The 13,610-nt window shown below is 45.3% G+C and overlaps 1 protein-coding gene across 2 annotated transcripts in view; it reads left to right on the top strand.

Moving 5' to 3' along the window:
• LOC124486481 (rab-like protein 6) overlaps positions 1-13,610 on the top strand; it is a 32,858-nt gene that overhangs the window by 4,885 nt on the left and 14,363 nt on the right. For both annotated transcript variants that reach the window (XM_047048099.1, XM_047048100.1), the window contains exons 8-12: positions 3,438-3,578; positions 3,672-3,777; positions 4,047-4,150; positions 4,264-4,673; positions 10,069-10,213. In XM_047048099.1, coding sequence (XP_046904055.1) covers positions 3,438-3,578; positions 3,672-3,777; positions 4,047-4,150; positions 4,264-4,673; positions 10,069-10,213 — 906 coding nt within the window. The remainder of the gene's footprint in view (positions 1-3,437; positions 3,579-3,671; positions 3,778-4,046; positions 4,151-4,263; positions 4,674-10,068; positions 10,214-13,610) is intronic.

The raw sequence follows: 13,610 nt of genomic DNA, 5'->3' as shown, positions 1-13,610 counted from the left end.
CGATTCCAAAAAAGTTGGGACACTGTACAAATTGTGAATAAAAAAGGAATGCAATAATTTACAAATCTCATAAACTTATATTTTATTCACAATAGAATATATATAACATATCAAATGTTGACAGTGTGACATTTTGAAATGTCATGCCAAATATTGGCTCATTTTGGATTTCATGAGAGCTACACATTCCAAAAAAGTTGGGACAGGCCAATAAGAGGCCAGAAAAGTTAAATGTACATATAATGAACAGCTGGAGGACCAATTTACAACTTATTAGGTCTATTGGCAACATGATTGGGTATAAAAAGAGCCTCTCAGAGTGTCAATTTCTCTCAGAAGTCAAGATGGGCAAAGGATCACCAATTCCCCCAATGCTGCGGCGAAAAATAGTAGAGCAATATCAAAAAGGAGTTTCTCAGAGAAAAATTGCAATGAGTTTGAAGTTATCATCTAGAGTGTGTAATATCATCTAAAGATTCAGAGACTCTGGAACAGTCTCTGTGCGTAAGGGTCAAGGCCGGAAAACCATACTGGATGCCCGTGATCTTCGGGCCCTTAGATGGCACTGCATCACATACAGGAATGCTACTGTAATGGAAATCACAACATGGGCTCAGGAATACTTCCAGAAAACATTGTCGGTGAACACAATCCACCGTGCCATTCGCTGTTACCGGCTAAAACTATAGGTCAAAAAAGAAGCCATATCTAAACATGATCCAGAAGCGCCGGCGTTTTGTCTGGGCCAAGGCTCATTAAAATAGACTGTGGCAAAGTGGAAAACTGTTCTGTAGTCAGACAAATCAAAATTTGAAGTTATTTTTGGAAAACTGGGACGCCATGTCATCTGGACTAAAGAGGACAAGGACAACCCAGGTTGTTATCAGTGCTCAGTTCAGAAGCCTGCATCTCTGATGGTATAAGGTTGCATGAGCGTGTGGCATGGGCAGCTTACACATCTGGAAAGGCGCCATCAATCAGCTGAAAGGTATATCCAAGTTCTAGAACAACATATGCTCCCATCCAGACGTCGTCTCTTTCAGGGAAGACCTTGCATTTTCCAACAGGACATTTGGCGCATCATAAAGAGGAAGATGCAACAAAGAAGACCTAAGACAGTTGAGCAACTAGAAGCCTGAATTAGACAAGAATGGGACAACATTCCTATTCCTAAACGTTTGCAGACTGTTATCAAAAGAAGAGGGGATGCCACACAGTGGTAAACACGGCCTTGTCCCAGCTTTTGTGAGATGTGTTGATGCCATGAAATGTAAAATCAACTTAATTTTCCCTTAAAATGATACATTTCTCAGTTGAAACATTTGATATTTACATTTAGTCATTTAGCAGACGCTCTTATCCAGAGCGACTTACAGTAAGTACAGGGAAATTACCCCAAACGCAAGTAGGGTGAAGTGCCTTGCCCAAGGACACAACGTCATGTGTCACGGCGGGGAATCGATCCGGCAAACTTCTGATTACTAGCCCGACTCCCTCACCGCTCAGCCATCTGACTCCTTGTCTCCTCCTGATATGTCATCTATGTAGTATTCTGAATAAAATATTGAAATTTGAAACTTCCATATTATTGCATTCTGTTTTTATTCACAATTTGTACAGTGTCCCAACTTTTTGGGAATCGGGTTTGTACTTTCATTCTTACAGGAAAGATAATTAATATATTTGTTAAAGGAGACATGAAATGCTGTTTTTGGATGCTTTTATATAGGCCTTTGTGGTCCCCTTATACTGTATCTGAAGTTTTTTTCCCGAAATTCAGCCATGGTGCAGAATTATAGCCACTACGAGTAATCCCACAATGAGCTTTCCTCAGAACGCGCTGTTTTGGTGTCTGTAGCTTTAAATGCTAATGAGGAGGAGAGGGGCGGCAACATGCGCTAATGTTTACAACGGATGTATCGCAATGGCTCGTAGCCCCCGTTACTGTAAGATGCCTCGAATTTAGCCATTCTCATCTGATCACCCTGGTTTGCAGAGGTGCACACTCAAAGTCATTTCAATGAAGAGAAAGGCGGATATCGCGCGCCATAACACCAACAGCAGAACGGTTATCCAAATAACAAAGAAGTGTACAACACTCGCGTAACAGAGTTTGTATTCACACACACACTTGATGCCATCTACCTTTACATTAGCGACAGTAACTCAGCTAGCTCGTAGCCCCGTTGCTGTGAGATGCCTCAAATTTGTCAATTTTCATCTGATCACCCTCGTTTGCAAAGGTGCACACTCAAATAATTTCAATGAGGTGAAAGGCGGATATCGCCCGTGCCATAACACTAACAGCATATCGGTTATCCAAATAACAAAGAAGTGTACAATACTGGCGTTACAGCGTTTGTATTCACACACATACTTGATGCCATCTATCTTTACATTAGCAACAGTAACTCAGCTGTTAGCTGCAGAGCTAATGTTACAGCCACATTCTAAGGGTAGCAAGCTAGGTAACCATATACAGTAAAGCAACAAAATTATATAGCGTTAGTTAACTTGCTTGACCAAGGAGAGTTAGTAATGATCCAGAATTTTTTTTCAGCAAGGCTAGTTTTGTATTGGCTCAAGTTGAGGAAACAGTAGAGGCTGAAATGTTTGGCGCAGACATACAAAACTTTATGAAGTTATGTTGGCGCAATTCCAGCGAAAATCAAATTAAGATACTGGTTGTGCAGAAGCTTGGATGAAGGAACTAAAAAAATTCTTTTGTTTTGATTTGTACATCCAAGCACTGAGCAACTGTTATGCTTCGTTTGTTTGCTCGCCATGATGTCTCTCCAGGAAAAAACGATATTGCACTCGCCCTTGCATGGTGGTAGCTCAGTTTCTCATGGGCGGGCCAGATGATCTGGACGGGCAAAGCAGAGAGAGGGGAGGTAACCTTCCCCCTATCTACGTCACTAGGGGAAGATTTTCAAACAGAGCAATTGAGTCTTCATTTTGTCAAAGGCGGAGAAGAACACGCAGGGCTTGGTTTAGAATTATCGAATATTCTAGCCACTGGGGGACCAAAGACCAAATTATTCTTTATGATCTGTTAATTGTAATAGTTAATATACATTGTTAAAAATGAATAAATAATGTTTTATGTGATCGGTATCGGCCGACTGGCCTACTGCTTCCAGTGATCGTCCCCAGAAAACCTGATCGGAGCACCCCTAGTGACCACCCCTGAAAGGAGGTACATGGTGATTAGGTTGCAGTAAGCTTGTCTGGGGCCATAAGTCACCATAAGTCACTTTTCTTTAGCTTCAAAGACAGAACAATATGAACAGGATTAACACCAATTTGTCTCTGAACTCTCTCTCACACCCACCCCCACACATTTATGCAGACATGGACTTACAAACAAATCTCACCCACGCAAAATTAACATCACCTATAATTTTTTTCTAAATCATATTTTTTTTACCTTGCAGGACATTCGATTACATCTCAAGGGAACTGCCGAAGGTGCCCACTCATGTGCCAGTCTGTGTCCTGGGTAACCACAGGGACATGGGCGAGCATCGCGTCATCTTGCCCGATGACATCAGAGAATTTATTGACGGTCTCAACAGGTGGAAGCTTTCATGCCCTGCTTTTCCTCACCATTAAGCTGCTCTGAGCTCCTATGCAGAGCATAACCGTATGAAATTTGTGTTCTTTTACAGACCCCTTGGCGCCTCTTACATTCACTATGCCGAGTCGTCAATGAAAAACGGATTTGGCTTGAAATATCTGCACCGATTTTTCAATATTCCTTTCCTACAGCTTCAGGTTTGTTTATTTTTCATTCTTCTGTAGCCCGTCATCGAGATTGAAAACCTTGTTGTTAATTGCTATTAGCAGACTACAGCTATGATACAGGATCAGATTTTTTTTCCAAATGGGCAGGGGTGGTCAGCAGATTGGCCGGCCACATGCAGCCCTGCACAGTGGGCTGTGAGAGAGTGTACAGTATGTGATTGTGAGGATGAACCTTGGCATTCAACGTAAAAATGCCAGGGTACCAGACCAGTTACGTTCAGGCTGCTTGATGTGTACAGAGGGAGACACTACTGAGGCAGCTGGAGACCAACCAGCTAGACATGGATGCCACTCTGGAGGAGCTCTCTGTACAGCAGGAGACAGAAGACCAAAACTATGATATGTAGCTATGACCTGTTCTACTAACCAGCTGTCTTTTCTGTCAGTGTAAATAAATAAATCTGAATTGTTTGCTCATTACCAAGCAGTAATTACAGTTTATTTTTTGTTTCACAGTTTCCTGGATAACATAGAATCCCGCAGCAAAGGTTATGGTTCTCCAGGTCCTGCTAACGGACAGAGCCCCTCATCGGGCTCTCAGTCCCCCATTGTCCCCCCCAGCAGGGCCTCTACTGGAAGCTCCAGCCCCGGGACTCCCCAGCCACCCATCCCTCCCCAGGCCCTGAAGTCCCCATCTCCGTGTCCCTCCCCTCCGCCCCCAGCCACGGCTAGCATCACTGCCTTGCCAGTCACCGAACCACAGTCCCCCAAGCATCCAGAATACTCCGCCTCCCCTCCACCTTCTGCCCTCCCTCCACCTTCCGCCCCCACTGCTTCTGCTCCTGCCCCCGAGAAACGTGGCTTCATCTCCCGCCTCTTCGGCTCTTCCACCGCACCAGAGGTCCCGGCAGCAGCCACTGTGTCAGGTGGGTGTGCCGTCCTTTACAGAGTTGGACAACACAGTAACAATCTACATGTAGGACCTTGTCATAAGTGTTACTTAATACTTTTTACAACACACACTCTTCCAGTTTTTTATTGACATTTTGTTCAAGTCCAGTGAACATCATGAAATGCCACAAAGGTAAGCTTCTAAACTGCCAGAGGTAAAAAAAAAAAGAAAAAAAAGTATAATGTTTAGGTTACCAAAAACATAAAAATCATGTACATTTCAGAGTTATACAAAAAGGCAATTTCAGGGAACAAGTAATGGGTTAGGGTTAACAACTTACAGTTCTTCTGCAGCAATGGAAGTAAATTAAGCCTTGAAAGTTGATAGTAGCAATTCCTACAGGTGTCCAAACTTTTGTTGATTACTTACAAACTCTGTTTGTATAAAAGCAGTGTTGGAACAGACTGTGTTACTACACCCTAAAGCATTATTTGGACTGTATTTTCCTGCAGAAGTTGTATATTCAAGTTCAAGTCTTTTATTTGTCAGATGCACAGAACAACACAAGGTTAGACTGGGCACTGAAATTCTTAAGACAAGACAACGCAAGTACCTGACATAACATAACATATAAGTACACGGAACAAATTTACATCTAAGCTTACATAAGTGAACTTCCTGAATATACAGATAGCAATAAATAAACGACTATACTAACCCTAACACTAAAACTTCTAAAATTACAGATAACAATAAATAGTACGCTATACTAACCCTAATGCAAAAAAAAAAAAGAAACTGTTTCAACCCTATAACCTATCTAACCTAAGTGGAGTACAGTGCAATAGTGCAAATTTGCAGATCAGTGACTATGTCAATGACCAAACAGGAGCCTGGTGGCGAGGTACAGTAGTGCCATGTTACTGAAAGAGCAACCAGTAGCTGAAAGTGACAGTGTATAAGTGACTAGTGTGCTAGTGTGTGACATATTGCTCACATAATGCAGAGAAAAGGGCAATTAACAAAAGAAGACAGACAGACCCTTATAACCCTTAAAAGTGTAGGTCTTTCCTTGAGCTAAGAAAAGCCAAGGTGTCAGTGAGTACAGTCTCATACATTATCAAAAGCCACTTGGAAACTGACAGGAGAGGTCTGGCAGACCCAAAGCCACAACAGATTTAAAAGACAAGCTTCTGAGAGTCAACAGCTTAATACGTGATAGGTGGCTCACAGCTTTAAGCACAGCTCGACACTGTTCAAAGTAAGTCTCAGTTTCAACTGTGAAGAGAAGACTTTGAGCTGCAGGTTTGACAGGTCGAGTGGCAGTAAGAAAGCCATTGCTAAGATGGAAAAATACGAAAAAGAGGCTTGCCTGGGCCATTAAGGACCGCCAGTGGACTACTGAAGACAGGAAGAAAGTCGTATGGACCTGTGAATCAACGACCTGTTTCATGCTGGGTCTTTGTATGCTGTCGAGTAGGGGAAAGAATGGTTCCTCAGAGTGTGACACCAACTCTGAAACATGGAGTGTGTAACAATGATGGGTGGTGGACCCAAAAGCACGACTCGTAGTATTCGAATACAGAAAAAGTATTTTCTGTGGTTCACAAAAAAGATACAAAGATGAGGCTGGGAAGTTTAACTCTAAAGCACAGAGACAAATGAGCAACGAGAGACAGAAACACAAGGGCTGTATACACAGGGGCTTGATTGGCAACAGGTGATGTTGATCAGGGCTGGGGAGGTCAATCACATAGGTAGGGTAGGGGACACTGAAATGAGAGAGATGAGTACACACACAAAACAATTGACAAAGACAGGACCTAGGGAGTGGGGTGGGATGTGACAGAATGTGAGGGTCCGGGGCTCTTTTGCTGGATCCAGTCAGTGACTTGCACAGAATTAATAAACCTTCAACACGATAATCTGTGTTAGACCCAGCAGTACCAGCAAGGCGCTGCACACATCAGCACACAAACCCTACAACTTTGTATTATATGATGCCTAATATGATTCCTTATCTCTCTGGAGAAGCTTCAATGGCTTGATACCAGACCCTGTGTCTCTCTCTCCTCTGGGGAGAAGAGATGGGGGGGGGGGTGAGGGCCAACCTTCCTCAGCCTCTGCTTACCCAGAGAAACGCAGGACAAAGGGATTTATCCAAAACTGACCTATATTCTTTTCAAGAACTACACTTGGACACTACAAAGATGATAGGGATTGATGTGTGATAATGTGTGCTATTCTTCCTTCTGTGCTGATTTAATTTATGTTTTTAAGTAACTTCCTTATACGCTACGATAAGTCAGTCAACCTTGGTGTCCGTCCGTCATCTGTCGCTTGTCCGGGGATCGGGTCGCGGGGGCAGCTACCTAAGCAGGGAGGCCCAGACTTCCCTCTCCCCGGCCACTTCCACCAGCTCTTCCTGGGGGACCCCAAGGCGTTCCCAGGCCAGCCGAGAGACAGTCCCTCCAGCGTGTCCTGGGTCTTCCCCGGGGCCTCTTCCCAGTGGGACGTGCCTGGAACACCTCACCAGGGAGGCGTCCAGCAGGCATCCAAATCAGATGCCCGAGCCACCTCAGCTGGCTCCTCTCGACGCGGAGGAGCAGCGGTTCTACTCTGAGCCCCTCCCGGATGACCGAGCTTCTCACCCTAACTGTAAGGGAGAGCCCGGACACCCTGCGGAGAAAGCTCATTTTGGCCGCTTGTATTCGCGATCTCGTTCTTTTGGTCACCACCCATAGTTCGTGACCATAGGTGAGGGTAGGAATGTAGATCGACTGGTAAATAGAGAGCTTCGCCTTTCGACTCAGCTCCTTCTTCACCACGACGGACCGATGCAGAGCCCGCATCACTGCGGACGCCGCACCGATCCGCCTGTCGATCTCGCGCTCCATTCTTCCCTCGCTCGTGAACAAGACCCCGAGATACTTGAACTCCTCCGCTTGGTTCAAGATCTCCTCCCCGACCCGGAAATGGCACTCCACCCTTTTCCGGTCGATTACCATGGCCTCAGATTTGGAGGTGCTGATTTGCATCCCAGCCGCTTCACATTCGGCTGCGAACCGCTCCAGTGAGAGCTGAAGGTCGCGCCCCGATGAAGCCAACAGGACTACATCATCTGCAAAAAGCGGCGACCCGATCCTGAGGTCACCAAACCGGACCCCCTCAACACCCTGGCTGCGCTGAGAAATTCTGTCCATATAGGTCATGAACAGAATTGGTGACATAGAGCAGTCCAACCCTCACCGGAAACAAGTTCGACTTACTACCGGCAATGCGGACCAAACTCTGGCACCGGTCGTACAGGAACCGGACAGCCCCGATCAGGGAATCCGGTACCCCGTACTCTCGGAGCACCCCCCACATGAGCACCCGAGGGACACGGTCGAACGCCTTTTCCAAATCCACAAAACATGTGTAGACTGGTTGGGCAAACTCCCATGTAACCTCCAGGACTCCGCGAAGGGTATAGAGCTGGTCCACTGTTCCACGGCCAGGACGAAAACCACATTGCTCCTCCTGAATCCGAGGTTCGACAATCCGACGGACCCTCCTCTCCAGGACCCCTGAATAGACTTTCCCAGGGAGGCTGAGGATTGTGATCCAACTAAAGTTGGAGCACACCCTCCGGTCCCCCTTTTTAAAAAGGGGAACCACCACCCTGGTCTGCCAGTCCAGAGGCACTGTCCCCGATGTCCACGCAATGTTGCAGAGTCGTGTCAACCAAGACAGCCCTACCACATCCAGAGCCTTAAGGAACTCCGGGCGAACCTCATCCACCACAGGGGCCCTGCCACCGCGGAGCTTTTCAACCACCTTGGCGACCTCAGCCCCAGAGATAGAAGGGCCCCCCCCCGATGTCCCCAGACTCTGCCTCCACGTCGGAAAGCGTATTGGTGGAATTAAGGAGGTCTTCGAAGTATTCCTTCCAACGATCCAGGACGTCCCCCGTCGAGGTCAGCAGCACAATCCCCCCCGTATACAGTGTTGGCTTCCCCCTCCTGAGTTGCCGGATGGTGGTCCAGAACCTTTTTGAAGCCGTTCGGAAGTCATTCTCCATGGCCTTGCCAAACTCCTCCCATGCCCGGGTTTTTGCCTCCGCGACCGCCAAAGCCTCGTTCCGCTTGGCCTGCCGGTACACATCAGCTGCAGTTGAAGCTCCTTCTGACAGAGGGTTCTGCCAGCCGTCCCGTGACCCGCTTCCGGGCAGGGGCAACTGAGAACCATTGTTGTTTTTCTTAATGGTACGTTTTTTGAGCCACGCTTTTTCTGGTCTTTCACCTGGAACCTGTTTGCCTTGGGTGACCCTACCAGGGGCATAAAGCCCCCGACAACATAGCTTCCAGGATCACTAGGACACGCAAACCCCTCCACCGCGGTAAGGTGGTGACTCAAGGAGGGGACCCCCCTTATACCTTGGTATCCAATTTATTGTAATCTACTAACAATTTATCTAACATCTATATATGTTTTGTAGATACATTACAAAGAATATGAAAGGTATGAACATTAAGGCCATAATCCTAAAATTACATTACTTAAATGGAGCCCACTTGACCCACAAATCAACAGACCGACAAAAGTAAATGCAACTAGCTACATTTCTTACTTGTGACATTGGCATGAAGTGATTTATATGGATGTGTTTGATTAGACTACAAGTAAAGCTAACTATTGTTAGTGTTACTGCTAGACTCTTACAGTTACCAGACAAGGCCTGATCATTTACCCGCTTCTATGACCTTTCCATTGTTCCAGTTGTTCATTTTGTTATCCAACTCTAATACTCAACCAATAACAAATCTATTACAGTTCATTATATTTGCATCAATTGATCATTGTGAATAATTTGTGAATAATTTGTTCTCTCATGTTATCTGATCTGCTCTACTCTACAAATTATTTGCTTTAGTATACTGATTATTACATATTTACTATACGTTTTCTTGGTCTCCTGAAACCAGTATCAAGGTGGTACCCCAATAACTCAATACTGGATTAAAGGTGTATATATATTCTTAAATGGCCACACCCTGCTACAAAGTGTAACACATTTGTGGGAACTTCTGCAACAGTGTTGGGAAGAACTATCCAAACAATATTTGATTTCCATTGTAGAAAGAATGCCATGAGTGTGTTTAGCATTTATATCTGAGAAAGGTGGCCACTTGGATGAGTCAAAAATGTTGATTATTTTGATATTTTGTTAAACAAAACTTCCATGTTTTCTTTTTGATCTCAATTGTATATTTGTTCTATGCTTTTATTTCAGAGTACACTGAGATATTAATCTGTGTAGATTCTGTAAAAACTTGGAAAATTGGGTGTTCTAAAACGTTTTAACTATAGTGTGTATATAAACTTATATTTATGAAGTAGTGTATAATAGGAGACTATTAAGGACTGATTCAATGCTGTTTTTCCAGATTCACCAGTCTATCTGTGCCCTGCCAAGGTTGTGAGTGTGGATGACTTTGTGCCTGATGAAGGTCTAGATAAAACCTTCCTGGAAGATAGTCTACCCTCAAAGGCCAAGATCCCACAACCATCCACTGCAGTAGACAGTGATGGGTAAGTTACATGCATTGCATGTCTTTAATGGTATGAGAGCTTGGTGTTAAATTAACATTGGGTCCTATCAGGAGCAGTGTTGCACAGTATACCGGTACTGGCTTTTTAAGAACAATACTAGCATTAAGAAAAAACTGTACTTTTATGCTCTGAAACATGCAGTTGAACCGCAGCATTAAAAGCTGTAGACTACTGTGTCTTCAAGAAAAGCAGACCTGCATGTGATGTAATGCCCATGCCCTGCTGCATGCTGCCGGTATTTGGAGAATTCAGTTCTCCTGTTCCCCCTTAAGCGCAAGTGCGCGAAACAATTACGTTTTTTCCTGTTGCTAGGTTGAGCTGTTTGTGATTGTATCATTGCATGTGTTAGCTTATAGTATACCTACTGTAGTGGCTAAAATTCCCTTTCTCACTTAACCACTCTTAGATGGAAAGAACGAGTCTATGTGTGTTCGATGGTTAACAATGGTAGAAAACAATGTTCGCTCCGTTTTTACTGAATCCTGAACAATGAAACAAATCACACCGTTTTATACTCTCCATCAATGCGCAAGCTCACTACTGCACGCACTCCAAAGCAACTCTGGCTATTCTAAACAATGCAATGCATGTACACTAAACATATAATAAACTGAAATGCAAAACTATAAAATACAATTATGCTATGCAATGAGTCCAAATTACAACATGGAGAATGGCACCAACATTTCCGGCCCCTAATTGCTCATCATGGGGATGATAATTACCTAACTAAAACAAAAAAAAAATCTAAACCCTTTCTGTAATATTTCACTGATGTCTAAGCCAACATAAACAACCTAGACTAGTCTAGGTGAGGCCTACAAGATAGACAACTGTAGAAAATAATAAAGTCCTAAATAATAATGTCCTTTATTGTCCATGAGCCACACCACCGTGATGCGACCCAGCAGGCGGGTTGAAGATCCAAGTGACTCCTCTTTGCAGTAGAGCCTCAGAGATCTGGGACTGGTTTCATTCTTTCATTGCCAGGCGGATCTCGTGTTCCATAGCTACCAGGTTTGTTCCGTTATCGGATCTCATAACCTCGAGTTGTCCCCCTCTGGCTATAAAACGTCTCACTGCGTTTATACGAGTCGGTGCCGAGAGAGTGTGTGATTTCTATGTGGACTGCTCTGACTGAAAGGCAAGTAAGGAAGACTCTATAATGCTTTACTTCCGCGCTTTGCTTCAAAGGGGCCAAAATAATCTACACTGACGTTAGTGAATGGTGGATGGTGAGGTAGTACATTTTTACATTTTTAGTCATTTAGCAGACGCTCTTATCCAGAGCGACTTACAGTAAGTACAGGGACATTCCCCCGAGGCAAGTAGGGTGAAGTGCCTTGCCCAAGGACACATCGTCATTTGGCACGGCGGGGAATCGATCCGGCAACTTTCTGCTGACTAACCCGACTCCCTCGCCGATCCCTCACCGCTCAGCCATCCGACACCAGTAGACGATCAGGTGGTAGATTCGCCATCTTCTGTTCACTCACGGCAGCTTGACTCTTCCGGCATTTCACACACTTTGGAAGCACACTTCTCAACCGCTGCATTTCCTTTGCATATCCAGACCCTTTGTCTCAGCCGAGCAAGGGTATGGCTTCTCCTTCCATGTCCGATTTCCTTATGAGCGTTCCTGATGATCAGGGTTGTGATGTGGTGATCCTTGGCCAGGATAGTTGGATTCTTTGTGTTCTGGTAAGGCTGCCTGGTGCAATCTTCCACCTACCCGGAGAACCCCATCTTGAAAGAAGGGATCCAGCTTCACAATAGAACAATACTTCCCCTGATCATTTCACCTTTCCAGAGTGCATGTTCCTCATGGAAGGTTTGACTTTGGCTGAACTGAATGATCACAGTTTCTGCTCTTCTAACGTCCTTGACGGTCAAACGGGTTCCTTTAAGGGTAGATTTCCATTTCTGCATGTGGTCATCAACTGTCTTGATTTCCACGCTTGACTTTCTGAAGACTGGGCTTGAAACTCTTAACGTCTTCCTTATTTCGCACAGACTTTACATCCAGGCGACTGCCTTCTTCAGGCTGTGCCAATCGGAGTAGTGATGAGTAAGCTTGAAGAGAGGGTTTGTGCTTGAGTCTACGGTTTTGATGATGTTCACGCTGGTCGTACGCTTCACTTCAGCGTTGTCTTCACGTATCTCTCTTGAAAACTCTGATAGGACAGGCCAGTGAGACTCACTCTTGTCTAGGAAGTCAGGACCTTCAATCAAGCTCTGAACTTCATGAAGTGCTCTGCCTTCATTTCTCTTGATGCGTTGTCAGCTGGGTTAGAAGCTGTGTTGACGTACTTTCACTGTGCTGGCCTTGTGTTCTCTCTGATTGTCGATACTGTTTGCTACGAATGTTTTAAAACGAGCGCCGTCGTTGTCTATGTACCGGAGGACGGTGGTGCTATCTGTCCATAGCACAGACTCTTTGAGGTCCATCCGAAACTCTCGCTTCATGAGTTTATCCATTTTCATCGCAATGGTAGCTGCGGTGAGCTTGAGGCGTGGGATTGTGACTGGTTTAAGCGGCGTAACTCTGTATTTTCCTACAAGAAATGAGCAATGGACTCGACCGTGGCTGTTCTCGATACGGAGGTAAGTGACGACGCTGTAGCGTCAGAGAAATGGTGCAGCTGTGCTGACATCACTGGACCAAATCCCTCTGGCTGATACACCTCCTGACAGAAAAACTGGCGAAGTGGTTCAGATCAGACAGCCAGGCGAACCATCTGTTTGCCACGTCTTCTGGAATTTCTTTATCCCAGGTAAGTTTTGTTCGACAGAGACTCTGGACAATGGTCTTTGCAAGAAGAATGAACGGCGACAGGAATCCAAGGGGGTCGTATATTGAGCTTACGACCAAGAGGATACCCCGTATCCCCGTATGGTGATGGGCATGCTCTTCACATGGATCCGGAACTTGAAGAAATCTGATTCTATGCACCAGTCCACTCCAAGGGCCTTTTCCATGGGTAGTTCATCCCTGTCCAGGTCTAGATTCTTGATCTCCTTTGCTCTTTCTTGTTCGGGAAGTGATGACATCACTTCGCGGCTGTTGCTTGACCACTTAGTCATGCGGAATCCTCCACTCTCACACAGTGCAATGAGGTCCTTGGTCAAGGCAAGTAGCATTCTTCTCATCGGACGTCGAGACCAGACAGTCATCAACGTAGAAGTCCCCTAGGACCTGCTTCAGGTGATGACCTGTTTTTCCATCCTCTGCAATCCTTCTTAAAGCGTAGTTGGCGCAGCTCAGGCTCGACTTGGCCCCGAACAAGTGGACCACCATCTTGTACTCACGCAGGAGCTGGCTCAGATCCCCCTGTGGCCACCAGAGGAATCGTAGAAGATCAGAGTCCTCATCAGG

The sequence above is a fragment of the Hypomesus transpacificus genome, chromosome 24, assembly GCF_021917145.1.
Source record: "Hypomesus transpacificus isolate Combined female chromosome 24, fHypTra1, whole genome shotgun sequence".
NCBI classification, from domain to species: domain Eukaryota; kingdom Metazoa; phylum Chordata; class Actinopteri; order Osmeriformes; family Osmeridae; genus Hypomesus; species Hypomesus transpacificus.
Note: the sequence above shows the minus strand (reverse complement) of the source record. Positions and strands in the feature narration are given on the sequence as shown.